Source organism: Pan paniscus, chromosome 12, assembly GCF_029289425.2.
Source record: "Pan paniscus chromosome 12, NHGRI_mPanPan1-v2.0_pri, whole genome shotgun sequence".
Taxonomy (NCBI): domain Eukaryota; kingdom Metazoa; phylum Chordata; class Mammalia; order Primates; family Hominidae; genus Pan; species Pan paniscus.
Genome location: NC_073261.2, coordinates 114,883,372 through 114,896,246, shown reverse-complemented (window position 1 = coordinate 114,896,246; position 12,875 = coordinate 114,883,372). Strand labels below are relative to the sequence as shown.

Here is a 12,875-nt window from a genome sequence, read left to right as displayed (position 1 = left end):
TTTGTGACAGGTGATTCATGTCAGGAAGGTCGGAGCTGGCTTGTCTGGGCGGCCCCGACAGCAGGTCTGCCTGGGGTCTGTCTGCTGTGGGTGTGGGTGCAGGTCAGTCCTGAGTCCAGTTGCTTTGCCCACTGCAGGTGCCGCTCACTTCCTCATCAAGGAGCTGTCCTACCATAACCTGGAGCTCGAGCGGAACCGGCAGGAGGAGCTGGGAATCAAGCCGCAGGACATCTGGCCTTTCATTGTGATCTCTGATGACTCCTGCGTGATGTGGAACGTGGTGGATGTCAACTCTGCTGGGGAGAGAAGCAGGTGAGGTAACCTGAGAGCACCACCTCCTGCCACCCTATGAATGATGACCGAGTGTGCCCTCTTTGTATGAGGAATGTGCCCACCCCTGGAAGACCGGAGGGCCTCTCATAGTAGAAGGGGTGGTTGTGGTTCCCAGAGTCCTGGGTGTGGTAAAAGTGAGCTCATGTGCCAAGCCTGGCTTGCTTTTAATTTTAAAAAATTGTTATTGGGCCGGGCGCAGTGGCTCATGCCTGTAATCCCAGCACTTTGGGAGGCTGAGGCGGGGGGATCACGAGGTCAGGAGATCGAGACCATCCTGGCTAACACGGTGGAACCCTGTCTCTACTAAAAATACAAAAAAAATTAGCCGGGCGTGGTGGCGGGCGCCTGTAGTCCCAGCTACTTGGGAGGCTGAGGCAGAAGCATGGCGTGAACCTGGGAGGCGGAGCTTGTAGTAAGTGGAGATGGCGCCACTGCACTCCAGCCTGGGAGACAGAGCGAGACTCCGTCTAAAACAAAAAAAAAAAGAAAAAAATTGTTATTGAAGTATAATGCAGAAAAGCACACTATCCATTTAGTATAACATATAGACAAAAAAGAAAGTATAATACATATACAGAACTTTTCCCAAGCTGAGCACATTCATTTAACCTACTCCGATATTAAGAAAGGGACATTGCTGCCCCCCAAGAAACTCCCTTCCTGCTGCCCCAGCCCCACCCCTCCTCACTAGCCTGACTGCTGACTCCTAGCTTTATTTTTATTTGCTGTGTGGCTTTAGGCAAATGGCTAAATCATGTTGGGTTCCAGTTTCCTCGTCTGCGATTAATACCTATGCCATGGGGTTGTTGTGGGAATTGACTAAATTATGGTCTGCAAATGTGTTCAGCACATAGCAGAAATGAGCGCCCGTGGGAAGCGCCCAGCAGGGTGCCTGGCCCCGGGGGGCTGTGCGGGGCACCGGCCCGTCCAGGTGTTCACGGCAGTCTGAGAGCCGGTGCCACACTGCCTGGTCCCAAGGACCTTGCTGCTGCTCGTGTGTCAGCCTAGGGACTCACTCTCCCTCCTTGGAGCAGGGAGTTCTCCTGGTCGGAAAGGAACGTGTCTTTGAAGCACATCATGCAGCACATCGAGGCGGCCCCCAACATCATGCACTACGCCCTGCTGGGCCTGCGGAAGTGGTCCAGCAAGACCCGGGCCAGCGAGGTGCAAGAGCCCTTCTCCCGCTGCCACGTGCACAACTTCATCATCCTGAACGTGGACCTGACCCAGAACGTGCAGTACAACCAGAACCGGTGAGCTCCTGCACCTGGGGCAGAGGAGGCGGCAGCCCTGGGGGCGCAGAGTCCTGAGTGAGGGCAGCCTGGGGCTGCAGAGGCGTCCTGACTGTGAGCACTGACCTGGCCTTGCTCTCCGTTGTCCCAGTTTTTTTAGTGCTGAATAATTTTGAGTATTCGCAGATCATTCAGCTTCATTCACCAATTCTCATGATGCTTTATTGAGTGAGTTATATTGGACTGTGTGTTTTTCTTGCCTTTTTGGTTCATTCTCCCAATACATTGCTTTTTAGGAGCTTTAGCCCTGAAGAAAATGATAATTTCCGTAGGTTTCTGTACATATCTAGTCGCAGAAGTGCTCACATCTCCAGAGGATTCAATTGCTCAGTGTTCACGGAGTACCTCTCTACTGGGCAGTGGGCCACAGCCTGCGTCAGCCTCTCAAAGAGGGTGGGTTTTGGAGCCAGACTGACTGCGCCTCCAGGAACCGGGGTTCTGCTGCGTATTAGCTTTGCAGCGCAGGCAGGCCACTCACCTCCAAGCCCTATTCTTCTTAGCTGTAAAAAGCAGCTCATGTTTTTACCCTGGGAGGTTTTTTGTTGCTTTCTTTTTCACCGATGCGTGAGGTCGTGTTGGTAACGTTTCTCACGTGCACTTGGCCCTTGGCCTCTGGTCACCACGGGCAGTGCTTTTGTGGTTCAAGCATGAGGTACACACTGCCTTTCCTGTGCAGAGATGGCCCTGTCTGTCCTGTGGGTTTTCCTTGTCTGTTTTGCCTCATATTTCCCCTAGAGTAAGGAAGGTCTTGAGGCAAGAATGAAGCCCACTCCACCTTCATAGCCCCCTACAATGGGGACCCACACTCTAGGTGCTGGGGGCAGTGACGGAGGGTGTGAGCTGTGCCCCATCAGACCCACCCCTCCTCTGGCCTTGAGTAGGTTCCTGTGTGACGATGTAGACTTCAACCTGCGGGTGCACAGCGCCGGCCTCCTGCTCTGCAGGTTCAACCGCTTCAGCGTGATGAAGAAGCAGATCGTGGTGGGCGGCCACAGGTCCTTCCACATCACATCCAAGGTGAGCTCCTCGCTGCTGGGCAGGCCTCTATGTCCACCGCCTGGGCCGCCCTGGCACACACACTGAGGGTAGGAGCCATCGAGGGAGGCCATGTCTCTTTCAAGCGCATGGGGCAGGGCCCTACTGGGTGGGGTCAGTAAAGGTTTTTAATCGGCATTGAGCCCTGGGAAATGACAGGGTCCATGGGGTCTCTCTTCTACCTCTGACATTAACCAGTATCCTGCAAGCTTCCTCTGGGTGCAAGGCTACAACCAAGCCTTCCTGTGTGTTCTCACCTGCCCCAGCTGGGTGAGGTCTCAGGCCACGCTCTTCCTTGGGCCCCTGGGATGGTGCCTGGTTGCATAACTATTTGAATGGCTCTGCAGGCTGGCCCCATAGTCATACTGTGTGTCCACTGGGCAGCCTCGGGGTGGGGAGAGACCTGGTATGATTATGTGTGTTCCAGCTGAGCAGGCCTGGGGAATTAAGACGTAAAATCACAGCAAGTCTTGATAGCTCTGTGTCTTCCAGGAAGCAATGCAGCAGGTGTGTCTCTGCCTGAAGTTCTCCCCAGTCCCGTGGGCCAGAGCCCCTTTCTCTGTCACTTCTGTCTGTCTTGATCCTGCCCTAATGCCACCAGCTGCCTTTCCCAGCCTCTATCCCTCCTTGTCTCTGTAAACTCCTGATGGCGTTAGCTACGCTGAGGTGGGCTGGGTCTGAATTGGGACACCAGCTCCATCTCCACTGACCCCCAGAGTCAGGGATTGCCCCTTTTCCGGGAGTTGGGGGCCTCTCCTCATTGTTCTTGCAAAGTAACAAGACCTTTAAATAAAGGCCCCCACTTACAGCATCATTGAGATCTTACGATTGTGTGAGGTTTGTTGTTTAATCAGGTAGAACAGACACCTTTACCAGGTCTCCACCAAAGGGCCAGATGTGGCTTTAAAACGAACTTTTCTTTTGTGTCCTTCAGTGTCATTTTTAAACTCTTAGGTATTTTATCTTTATTATTGAAACATAATCTTAATTTTCTATTATGTTTGATTGCATATTGGTTATGCATAAGAAAGCTAGTCATGTCTTACAATCTTTCATGTGAGTGAAATCACTGCATTGTTTTCATTTATTCACTAAATATTTAGTGAGCCGCCAATCCCCATGCTCAGGAGTACACAGCCCAGCAGCTGGGGCAGATGTTAGACACATGGCTAGTTAAGGACCATCGGGAGAAGCACCACAAAGGTGAAGTGTGTGTCGCGGGGAGACCTGAGTCTGTGGGAGTCCCCAGGGAAGTGATGTTAAAGGAGACCTGGAGGAAGAGAGTGAGCCACGTGCCCAGGCAGGGGCAAGGGCAGGGGTAAGGGCATGGGCAGGGGCAAGGGCAGGGGCACGGGCATGGGCAGGGGCAGAGGCAGGGACAGAGGCAGGGGCAGGGACAGAGGCAGGGACATGGGCAGAGGCAGGGGCAGAGGCAAGGACAGAGGCAGGGGCAGGGACAGAGCCAGGGACATAGGTAGAGGCAGGGGCAGAGGCAGGGGCAGGGACAGAGGCAGGGGTATGGGCAGGGGCAGGGACAGAGGCAGGGGCAGGGGCAGAGGCAGGGACAGAGGCAGGGGCAGGGACAGAGGCAGGGGCATGGGCAGAGGTAGGGACAGAGGCAGGGGCAGGGACAGAGGCAGGGGCAGGGGCAGAGGCAGAGAAATGGGCAGAGGCAGGGGCAGGGGCAGAGGCAGGGGCAGGGACAGGGGCAGGGACAGAGGCAGGGACATGGGCAGAGGCAGGGACAGAGGCAGGGGCAGGGACAGAGGCAGGGGCAGGGGCAGAGGCAGGGACATGGGCAGAGGCAGGGGCAGAGGCAGGGACATGGGCAGAGGCACAGGCAGGGGCATGGACAGGGACTTGGGCAGAGGCAGGGGCAGGGACAGAGGCAGGGGCACAGGCAAGGGCAGGGGCAGGGGCAGAGGCAGAGGCAGGGACAGAGGCAGGGGCAGGGACATGGGCAGAGGCAGGGACAGAGGCAGAGGCAGGGACAGAGGCAGGGGCAGAGGCAGGGGCAGGGACATGAGCAGGGACAGAGGTAGGGGCAGGGACATGGGCAGGGACAGAGGCAGGGGCAGGGGCACGGGCAGGGGCAGGGACAGAGGCAGGCGCAGGGACATGGGCACGGGCAGGGACAGAGGCAGGGGCAGGGACATGGGCAGGGACAGAGGCAGGAGCATGGGCAGGGGCAGAGGCAGGGGCAGGGACAGAGGCAGGGGCACAGGCAAGGGCAGAGGCAGGGGCAGAGGCAGAGGCAGGGACAGAGGCAGGGGCAGGGACATGGGCAGAGGCAGGGACAGAGGCAGAGGCAGGGACAGAGGCAGGGGCAGAGGCAGGGGCAGGGACATGGGCAGGGACAGAGGCAGGGGCAGGGGCACGGGCAGGGGCAGGGACAGAGGCAGGGGCAGGGACATGAGCAGGGACAGAGGTAGGGGCAGGGACATGGGCAGGGACAGAGGCAGGGGCAGGGGCAGGGGCACGGGCAGGGGCAGGGACAGAGGCAGGCGCAGGGACATGGGCACGGGCAGGGACAGAGGCAGGGGCAGGGACATGGGCAGGGACAGAGGCAGGAGCATGGGCAGGGGCAGAGGCAGGGGCAGGGACAGGATGCCTTCAGTGGGTGAAGGTGCAGAAGGGTAGGAGCGAGGAGGTCGGTATGGAGGAAGGGGAGGAGGGTGGCGGAGAGGAGCTGAGGAAGTAGGCAGGCCTTCCCAGCTATGGGAAAGTTCCAGACTTTTCTCTAGGACTCACGGGAGGGAAGCAGTGAGAGTCTGATTTACGTAGATGTAAACGTGTTGGTGATGGAGCAAGAGCCTGTGGCTGGGATGCTGACTGTGGGTGGGAAGAGCCCCGGGGCTGGGCGGGATGGGGACAGGACCTTTGGTGGGGAGCTGGCCACTTCCAGAGGCTTGCATCCCCCAGACCCATGGGTTCTCTTGTTTTCTCTAGACCAGAAAGCTGGTTTCCTGCATGGAATGATCAGTGTCTATAATTCTTACTGATTAGGGTGGTTCGTTTTGACGTGTCTGTTTCATGTTTCCTTTGAGTAAAACCTAATCTTTCTCAACAGAGAAGTTTATTCTTGAAGTATGTGTTCTCAGTTCATTCCCCTGAGCGACACAAGCTCCCATGCCTGGGCCACCCTTGCAGCCCAGAAGCCATGGGAAGGTCCTCGCCCCTCAGGGAAGTGGTGGCCTGACACCCCCCTTCCCGTGCAGGTGTCTGATAACTCTGCCGCGGTCGTGCCGGCCCAGTACATCTGTGCCCCGGACAGCAAGCACACGTTCCTCGCAGCACCCGCCCAGCTCCTGCTGGAGAAGTTCCTGCAGCACCACAGCCACCTCTTCTTCCCGCTGTCCCTGAAGAACCATGACCACCCAGTGCTGTCTGTCGACTGTTACCTGAACCTGGGATCTCAGGTGACTTTCAGAGGGGGTGCTGTCGAACCCCTAATTCAGAGAAATCTCTAGAACCAATGGGCTGGAATCTGGGACTCTGAATCCTAAGTCCTCAACTCCTTCGTCTCGGGGTTGACCCCACTTTGTAGGTTTTGCCATTCAGCTGAGAGAACTGAGATGCTTTGCCTGGAAGTAAGACGATAGGAAGCCAGCCCAGTTCTGATGCCCAAACTTTTGTTTGTTTGTTTGTTTGTTTGTTTTTGAGATGGAGTTTCACTTTTGTCGCCCAGGCTGGAGTGCAATGGCACGATCTCAGCTCACTGCAGTCTCTGCCTCCTGGGTTCAAGTGATTCTCCTGCCTCAGCCTCCCAAGTAGCTGGGATTACAGGCACATGCTACCACGCCTGGCTAATTTTTGTATTTTTAGTAGAGACAGGGTTTCACTACGTTGTCCAGGCTGGTCTCCAACTCCTGACCTCAGGGGATCCACCCGCCTCGGCCTCCCAAAATGCTGGGATTACAAGAGTGAGCCACCGCACTCGGCCTAAATATTCTGATTCTCAGATGAACTCATGACTAGATAAATCTGGATAAAACTTCCAGAATTTATTTTTCAGATACAGATTTGGAAATAACATGAAAATATTGTCTCTGGCCCCCCAAAAATCTTGAGCTGGACCAAGCAGTTGGTATTTACTAGGTGCAAACCTGTATTATAATGTTACTGAGCATTTCATAGAAAACGGTGCCCTCTCTTGGATTTCTTCTTTTTCAGATTTCTGTTTGCTATGTGAGCTCCAGGCCCCACTCTTTAAACATCAGCTGCTCGGACTTGCTGTTCAGTGGGCTGCTGCTGTACCTCTGTGACTCTTTTGTGGGAGCTAGCTTTTTGAAAAAGTTTCATTTTCTGAAAGGTAACTTTTGTACTCTTAACTCTGTACCTTGTCTTCAATGGCTGTAGTCACCGGGTACCCTGAGGAGGGGACCTTTGGTCCTAGTCCTTATTTGGCCATGGGTAAACTGAGGATCAGAGAGGGAAGTGACTGCCTCAGCCACCCAGGGAAGTGCAAGAGAGCTGGGATTTGATCCCCGGGGGCCCTCTTTCCCCTATACCTGTTGGGGTAGAGGCAAGACACATCCCCCTTTCTTTTAGATGAATTGCAGACATTTTTTAGCCTTTGTGTTTCTTTTCTTTCTTTCTTTCTGGTTTTTGAGATGGAGTCTCGCTCTGTCACCTTGGCTGGAGTGCAGTGGCACGATCTTAGCTCACTGCAACTTCTGCCTCCTGGGTTCAAGTGATTCTCGTGCCTCAGCCTCCCGAGTATCTGGGATTACAGGTGCCCGCCACCACACCCAGCTAATTTTTTATTTTTAGTAGAGACAGGGTTTCGCCATGTTGGCCAGGCTGGTCTCGAACTCCCGACCTCAGGTGATCCACCTGCCTCGGCCTCCCAAAGTGTTGGGATTACCGGCGTGAGCCACCGCACCAGCCATGTGTGTTCTTTTCCAACCCAAATCCTTCACATCGGTGTCCCAGTCGTTGCTGACACTCTTCCTCCTGGTAGACGAGTCTTTCTCCTCGTCCTGGGAGGTGCCACACCACCTTGGCTTTTACGCCAGTCTTCCTCCTGTCTGCACCAGCTTGGTTGAGAATGACAAGCACTTGTTCTGCATGACTTGAAAACACGATTTCCAGTCTGCATTTCCAGTCCTGCTCAGATCCCTAGCTGACCTTCGCTTTCCTTGGTGGCCCTTGGCTCTGACCTTCCCCTCTAGCAGGCACTGAATGAGCACCAGCAGCATCTAAGGCCTTGGGAAAGATCAAGAGGTTTCTACAGCAGTCTCTGCCTTGGGAAACATTTCATCTAAAGGGAGGACTGGACACAAAGGTGGGGAGGGAGCAGAGAGGGAAAGTGTGGAGGAGACCGGGTTGAGGTGTGGCCAGGTGCTGGGAGTTGAGAGGAAGGGGAATTCCTGTGGCTGGCACGTGGGACAGTGGGGGCTGCCCCAGGCCTGGATGGGTGGCAGAAGAGGGGGATGAAGCTGTAAGGTGGGGTAGGTAGGGTGGGGTATGTGAGCTACCGGCTGGGGCTGAGGATGCTTGGTTTGCGATTCCACCAGCCTCTCTCCTTCCTCTCCGCACCTCGGTTCAGTCCCTGCTCAGCTTTCCTTCTGCCTCCGTGTTTTCTCCCCCGCACACCTGCCACATCCTAGCCACACTCCTGTCTCGCTAAGATTGTACATCATCCCGAAAGAAGCAAGGGGCCGACTTGGATGCCGCTTCTGCCCTTCCCAACAGCACCCTGTCTTGTCATTGCAAGTAGAATCCGGGCAGCCGCTTTCCTCTGGATAAACTCACCTTTTCCCTTCCCACACCTCTGCCGTTGTCCACGCAGGTGCGACGTTGTGTGTCATCTGTCAGGACCGGAGCTCACTGCGCCAGACGGTCGTCCGCCTGGAGCTCGAGGACGAGTGGCAGTTCCGGCTGCGCGATGAGTTCCAGACCGCCAATGCCAGGGAAGACCGGCCGCTCTTTTTTCTGACGGGACGACACATCTGAGGAAGACAGCGGCGAGTTTTCTGGAAGAGATGAGTGCTCAGAGCCCTCATGCTGTTGAGGCTAAAGGGAGGCCTGGAACGGTGGGGCGTTTGACTGGAATGGACCCCAGGGACTGTCCAGGTGCAGCCCCTCCTAGTACACATGGGCCCCCGAGGCCGTGGTCCTGGGAGCCAGGAAGACTCCGCAGTGGGTGAGAATGAAAACTTGAGACTCCCAAGTTCTGGGCCAGCCCATTGCTCTGGGCTGTTTTAAAGCCCATTTCACGAGGAACAAAGATTTACTTCCTGTCCTGCCATTCTCGTGCTTCCATGGACAAACCTGATTTTTTTCTCTTAGTTCTAAAGAATCTTGGGTTATTTTGTAGCAGTGCCAGTATTTCAGTAGATGGGATTTCAGCCAAGTAGGTTCCCCTGTAACCTCCTACAAAGCAATATTCCAAAGGAACATTTTAACTGTAAAGGCTGGAGACAAGAAAAAATAAGTAGATCGTTTTAATAACAATTATTTAATTGCCTATAAGTTTGCTGTTTCAGAGGCTAGCCCAAAGGCATCAAATTTAATAAAGTTAAACAAATTGATTTACTTCAGAGCAAATATGATCCTATTAAAATAATATAGGGTAAATACCCTACCTCTTAGAAAGGGCAAAAATGCAAAGAAGCTTTCTTTAAAACTAAAAGGGTTTTTTTGGGGGGGAGTTGGGGGGGTAGGAAATAAGGCTAACAGAGGTTGACCTAAAATTAGCCTTACAAAGGAGAAAGGACCACATTGCTTACTTGAAACAAACAATGGAAACAACCAAAGTGATATATAAAATAGTTGATGAGAACTAGACTTATGACTGTAGTTTACTAGAGTTTAGTTTTCAGTTCCTGAAGTAGCTCATTTTCTCTTACTAATGTTTGGTTCCTCAGGGAAGAATCTCACTTGACTAGAGAGGAGGTGGGAACAGAAGAGAGAAGGAGGCAGGGAGATGTATTTCTTAGGGCTCACCCCTTCACAGACTGACAGAATGGTTTTTTTTTTGTTTTGTTTTGTTTTTGAGATGGACTCTAGCTCTGTCACCCAGGCTGGAGTGCAGTGGTGCAATCTCGGCTCACTGCAAGCTCCGCCTCCCGGGTTCTCACCATTCTCCTGCCTCAGCCTCCCGAGTAGCTGGGACTACAGGCGCCCACCACCACGCCCGGCTAATTTTTTGTATTTTTTAGTAGAGACGGGGTTTCACCATGTTAGCCAGGATGGTCTCGATCTCCTGACCTCGTGATGCGCCCACCTCGGCCTCCCAAAGTGCTGGGATTACAGGCGTGAGCCACCGTGCCTGCCCCAGAATGGTTTTTAAAGCCACAGTTGAGAGGCCACCCATTGCCCGGCGCCTGGACAGTGATCATCTTGTTCATCTTGTTCAGTCCTTTCTTGTGTGATTGGAATTATTCATCCCCTTTGAAAGATGAGAAGGTTGAGATGCAAAGAGTCTACCTTTCCAAGTTCTCACTGCTGGAAAGAGCTAGAAGCACAGTTCAAAGTTCTGGCTTCTGGACTCTGCAGTCCAGGTCTCCCTTCTCCCACTCGCCTACCCTCAATGCCACACTGTTTTTGAAGTGGCACATAACTTGAAGGAAAAGTTTAAAGACAGTTCAATTTAATCATCAGAATGCATTCTTTTTTTTTTTTCTGAGACGGAGTTTCACTCTTGCTGCCCAGGCTGGAGTGCAATGGTGCAATGATCTCGGCTCACTGCAACCTCTGCCTCCTGGGTTCAAGTGATTCTCCAGCCTCAGCCTCCCGAGTAGCTGGGATTATGGGCGCCCACCACCACGCCCAGCTAATTTTTGTATTTTTTTTTTTTAGTAGAGATGGGGTTTCGCCAGGTTGGCCAGGCTGGTCTTGTGAACTCCTGGCCTCAGGTGATCTGCCCACCTCATCCTCCAAAAGTGCTGGGATTACAGGCATGAGCCACTGCGCCTGGCCTCAGAATGCATTCTTACACATCTATCCTAGACATTTATAAGCACTCTAATGGATAACAATCCAAGAATAAATGATTGTAAAAGATGATGCCGAAGAGTTGATGTCAATCTTTTTTTCCTAAGAAAAAAAGTCCGTGAGTATTAAATATTTAGATCAATGTTTATAAAATGATTACTTTGTATATCTCATTATTCCTATTTTGGAATAAAAACTGACCTTCTTTAATCATATACTTGTCTTTTGTAAATAGCAGCTTTTGTGTCATTCTCCCCACTTTATTAGTTAATTTAAATTGGAAAAAACCCTCAAACTAATATTCTTGTCTGTTCCAGTCTTATAAATAAAACTTATAATGCATGTATTGTTTTGTTGGTGAGTATTCATAGCACTGTTTCCAGATAAGGTAGTGTGGCTAGTCATCTCTGGGGACTAGCTGCTTAAAATGGATAGTTTTGGAAAAGAAATAAGAATAAAACCATAAAAGTGGAATATATTAACATGTTGCAGAATTCCTGAGGATAAAAAGGCAGACTGCATTGGACGTGCAGGAGAACAAATATGGAGGAAACCAGCTCAGAATGTGCAGAGAAGCCTGCCACCAAGTGAAGAAAGTTTGGGGGGACTCTGAGCTTCACGGTGGCTGCAAATAGTGGAAGGGACCTGGGGCATTTGTCTGGATGATCACCAGGGGGAGCGGTTTGGAGCAGCCAGCCTGGTTGATTCCCTGCAGCGCTTCCCGCCACGCTTCCCATACTCCACTGACCTGGGCTAAGCATGCGGCCATGGCTAAGGCCAGTGGCCCCCTTGCTCACTGCCCATCAGCTCCCTGGACCCTGCCAGGCAAGTGCCCACTCAGGCCTGCTGCCTCTCATGCCAGGAGTGCTCATCCCTTGGACTCTCCCACACTCTGATGTTTTCTTGCTACTCGTAAGTCACCTTCCCAATGAGGCCATCTCATACTGGGGAACTACTAACATAGAATACATTTTTGCTATTTTTGTCTCCTTCTGTGAAGGTAGGAATTCTGTAAGAAACATTCAGTGCTGCATGCCCAGAGCTTTGAATTTGCCCAGCTCCTGGTATGTGCTCATTCATTGCCCACTCAGTGAATGAATGAATCTCTCATACCCGCAATGATCTCAACATGGGAGCAGGGGTGGGAGTGATCAGTGATGGAGAAACTAAGAAAATAGTGAAGTCGAGCTGAAATTTTTGATTTACGGGGTCAGCACTGATTAATATGCTGGTAGAAAAGGAACATGTAAATATGCATGTTAAGCATTTCGGATGACCACTGGGAGAAGAGAAAGGATGTCCAACATCTAAAACATTAAAGGGAAGACAGCAAACAGCAAACCAATGAAATCCAACATAAGGAAAGGACAGCTGGGGATGGGGAGAACAACAGGAAATCTTGGCAAATAAGAAACAAAATTAGATGGCAGGTGTGTGTGTCCATTTGTATGTTACTATAAAGGAATACCTGAGACTGGGTAATTTATAAGAGGTTTATTGGCTCACGGTTCTGCAGGCTGTATGGGAAGCATGGTGCTGGCATCTGCTCCTGGTGAAGGCTTCAGGAAGCTTCCAATCACCGTGGAAGGTGAACGGGGGCAGACACTCACATTGTGAGAGCAGGAGCAAGAGAGAGGTGGGGAGGTGCTGCACACTTTTAAACAACCAGCTCTCGTGTGAACTCACAGGGAGAACCCACTCATCCTGAGGACAGCACCAAGCAATCTAAGCACGATGGAATCTGCCCCCCATGACCTAAACACCTCCCACCAGGCCCCACCTCCAACATTGGGGATCACATTTCAACATGAGATTTGGAGGGGACAAACATCCAAACATATCAACAGTCAAAAGAAATATAAGTGGATTAAATTTACCTAAAAATAGATTGAGGTGCTCAGATTGGATTGAGAAAGCTGATCAGAATAGAATTTAATATTTTGATCACAAACTTATGTAGACATGCCCACATGCTATGAAATATACAAAGTGAGAACTGTTAGAAATATGAGAAGAGGGGCGGGCATGGTGGCTCAACGTCTGTAATCCCAACACTTTGGGAGGCCAAGATGGGAGGAGTGCCTGAGCTCGGGAGTTAGAGACCAGCCTGGGCAACATGGCAAGACCCCACCTCTATAAAAAATATATATATGAGAAGAATGCATAAATTCCATAGTCATAAATGGAGACCACTCCATCTCTCTCAGAAACAGAGGAAGGAGACCAATAGAAATGAAATCTGATGGGCATAGAAAGTGTTGGACATAAAGTTAC

General features: G+C 52.0%; 1 protein-coding gene across 8 annotated transcripts in view; it reads left to right on the top strand.

Moving 5' to 3' along the window:
- The window catches only part of GREB1 (growth regulating estrogen receptor binding 1), a 165,141-nt gene extending 155,945 nt beyond the window's left edge, over window positions 1-9,196 (top strand). For all 8 annotated transcript variants that reach the window (XM_063595050.1, XM_034952623.3, XM_055108235.2 and 5 more), the window contains 6 exons: window positions 138-312; window positions 1,368-1,586; window positions 2,507-2,642; window positions 5,879-6,079; window positions 6,834-6,972; window positions 8,455-9,196. In XM_063595050.1, coding sequence (XP_063451120.1) covers window positions 138-312; window positions 1,368-1,586; window positions 2,507-2,642; window positions 5,879-6,079; window positions 6,834-6,972; window positions 8,455-8,618 — 1,034 coding nt within the window. In that variant the 3' untranslated portion in view covers window positions 8,619-9,196. The remainder of the gene's footprint in view (window positions 1-137; window positions 313-1,367; window positions 1,587-2,506; window positions 2,643-5,878; window positions 6,080-6,833; window positions 6,973-8,454) is intronic.
- The last annotated feature ends 3,679 nt before the right edge of the window (window positions 9,197-12,875 follow it).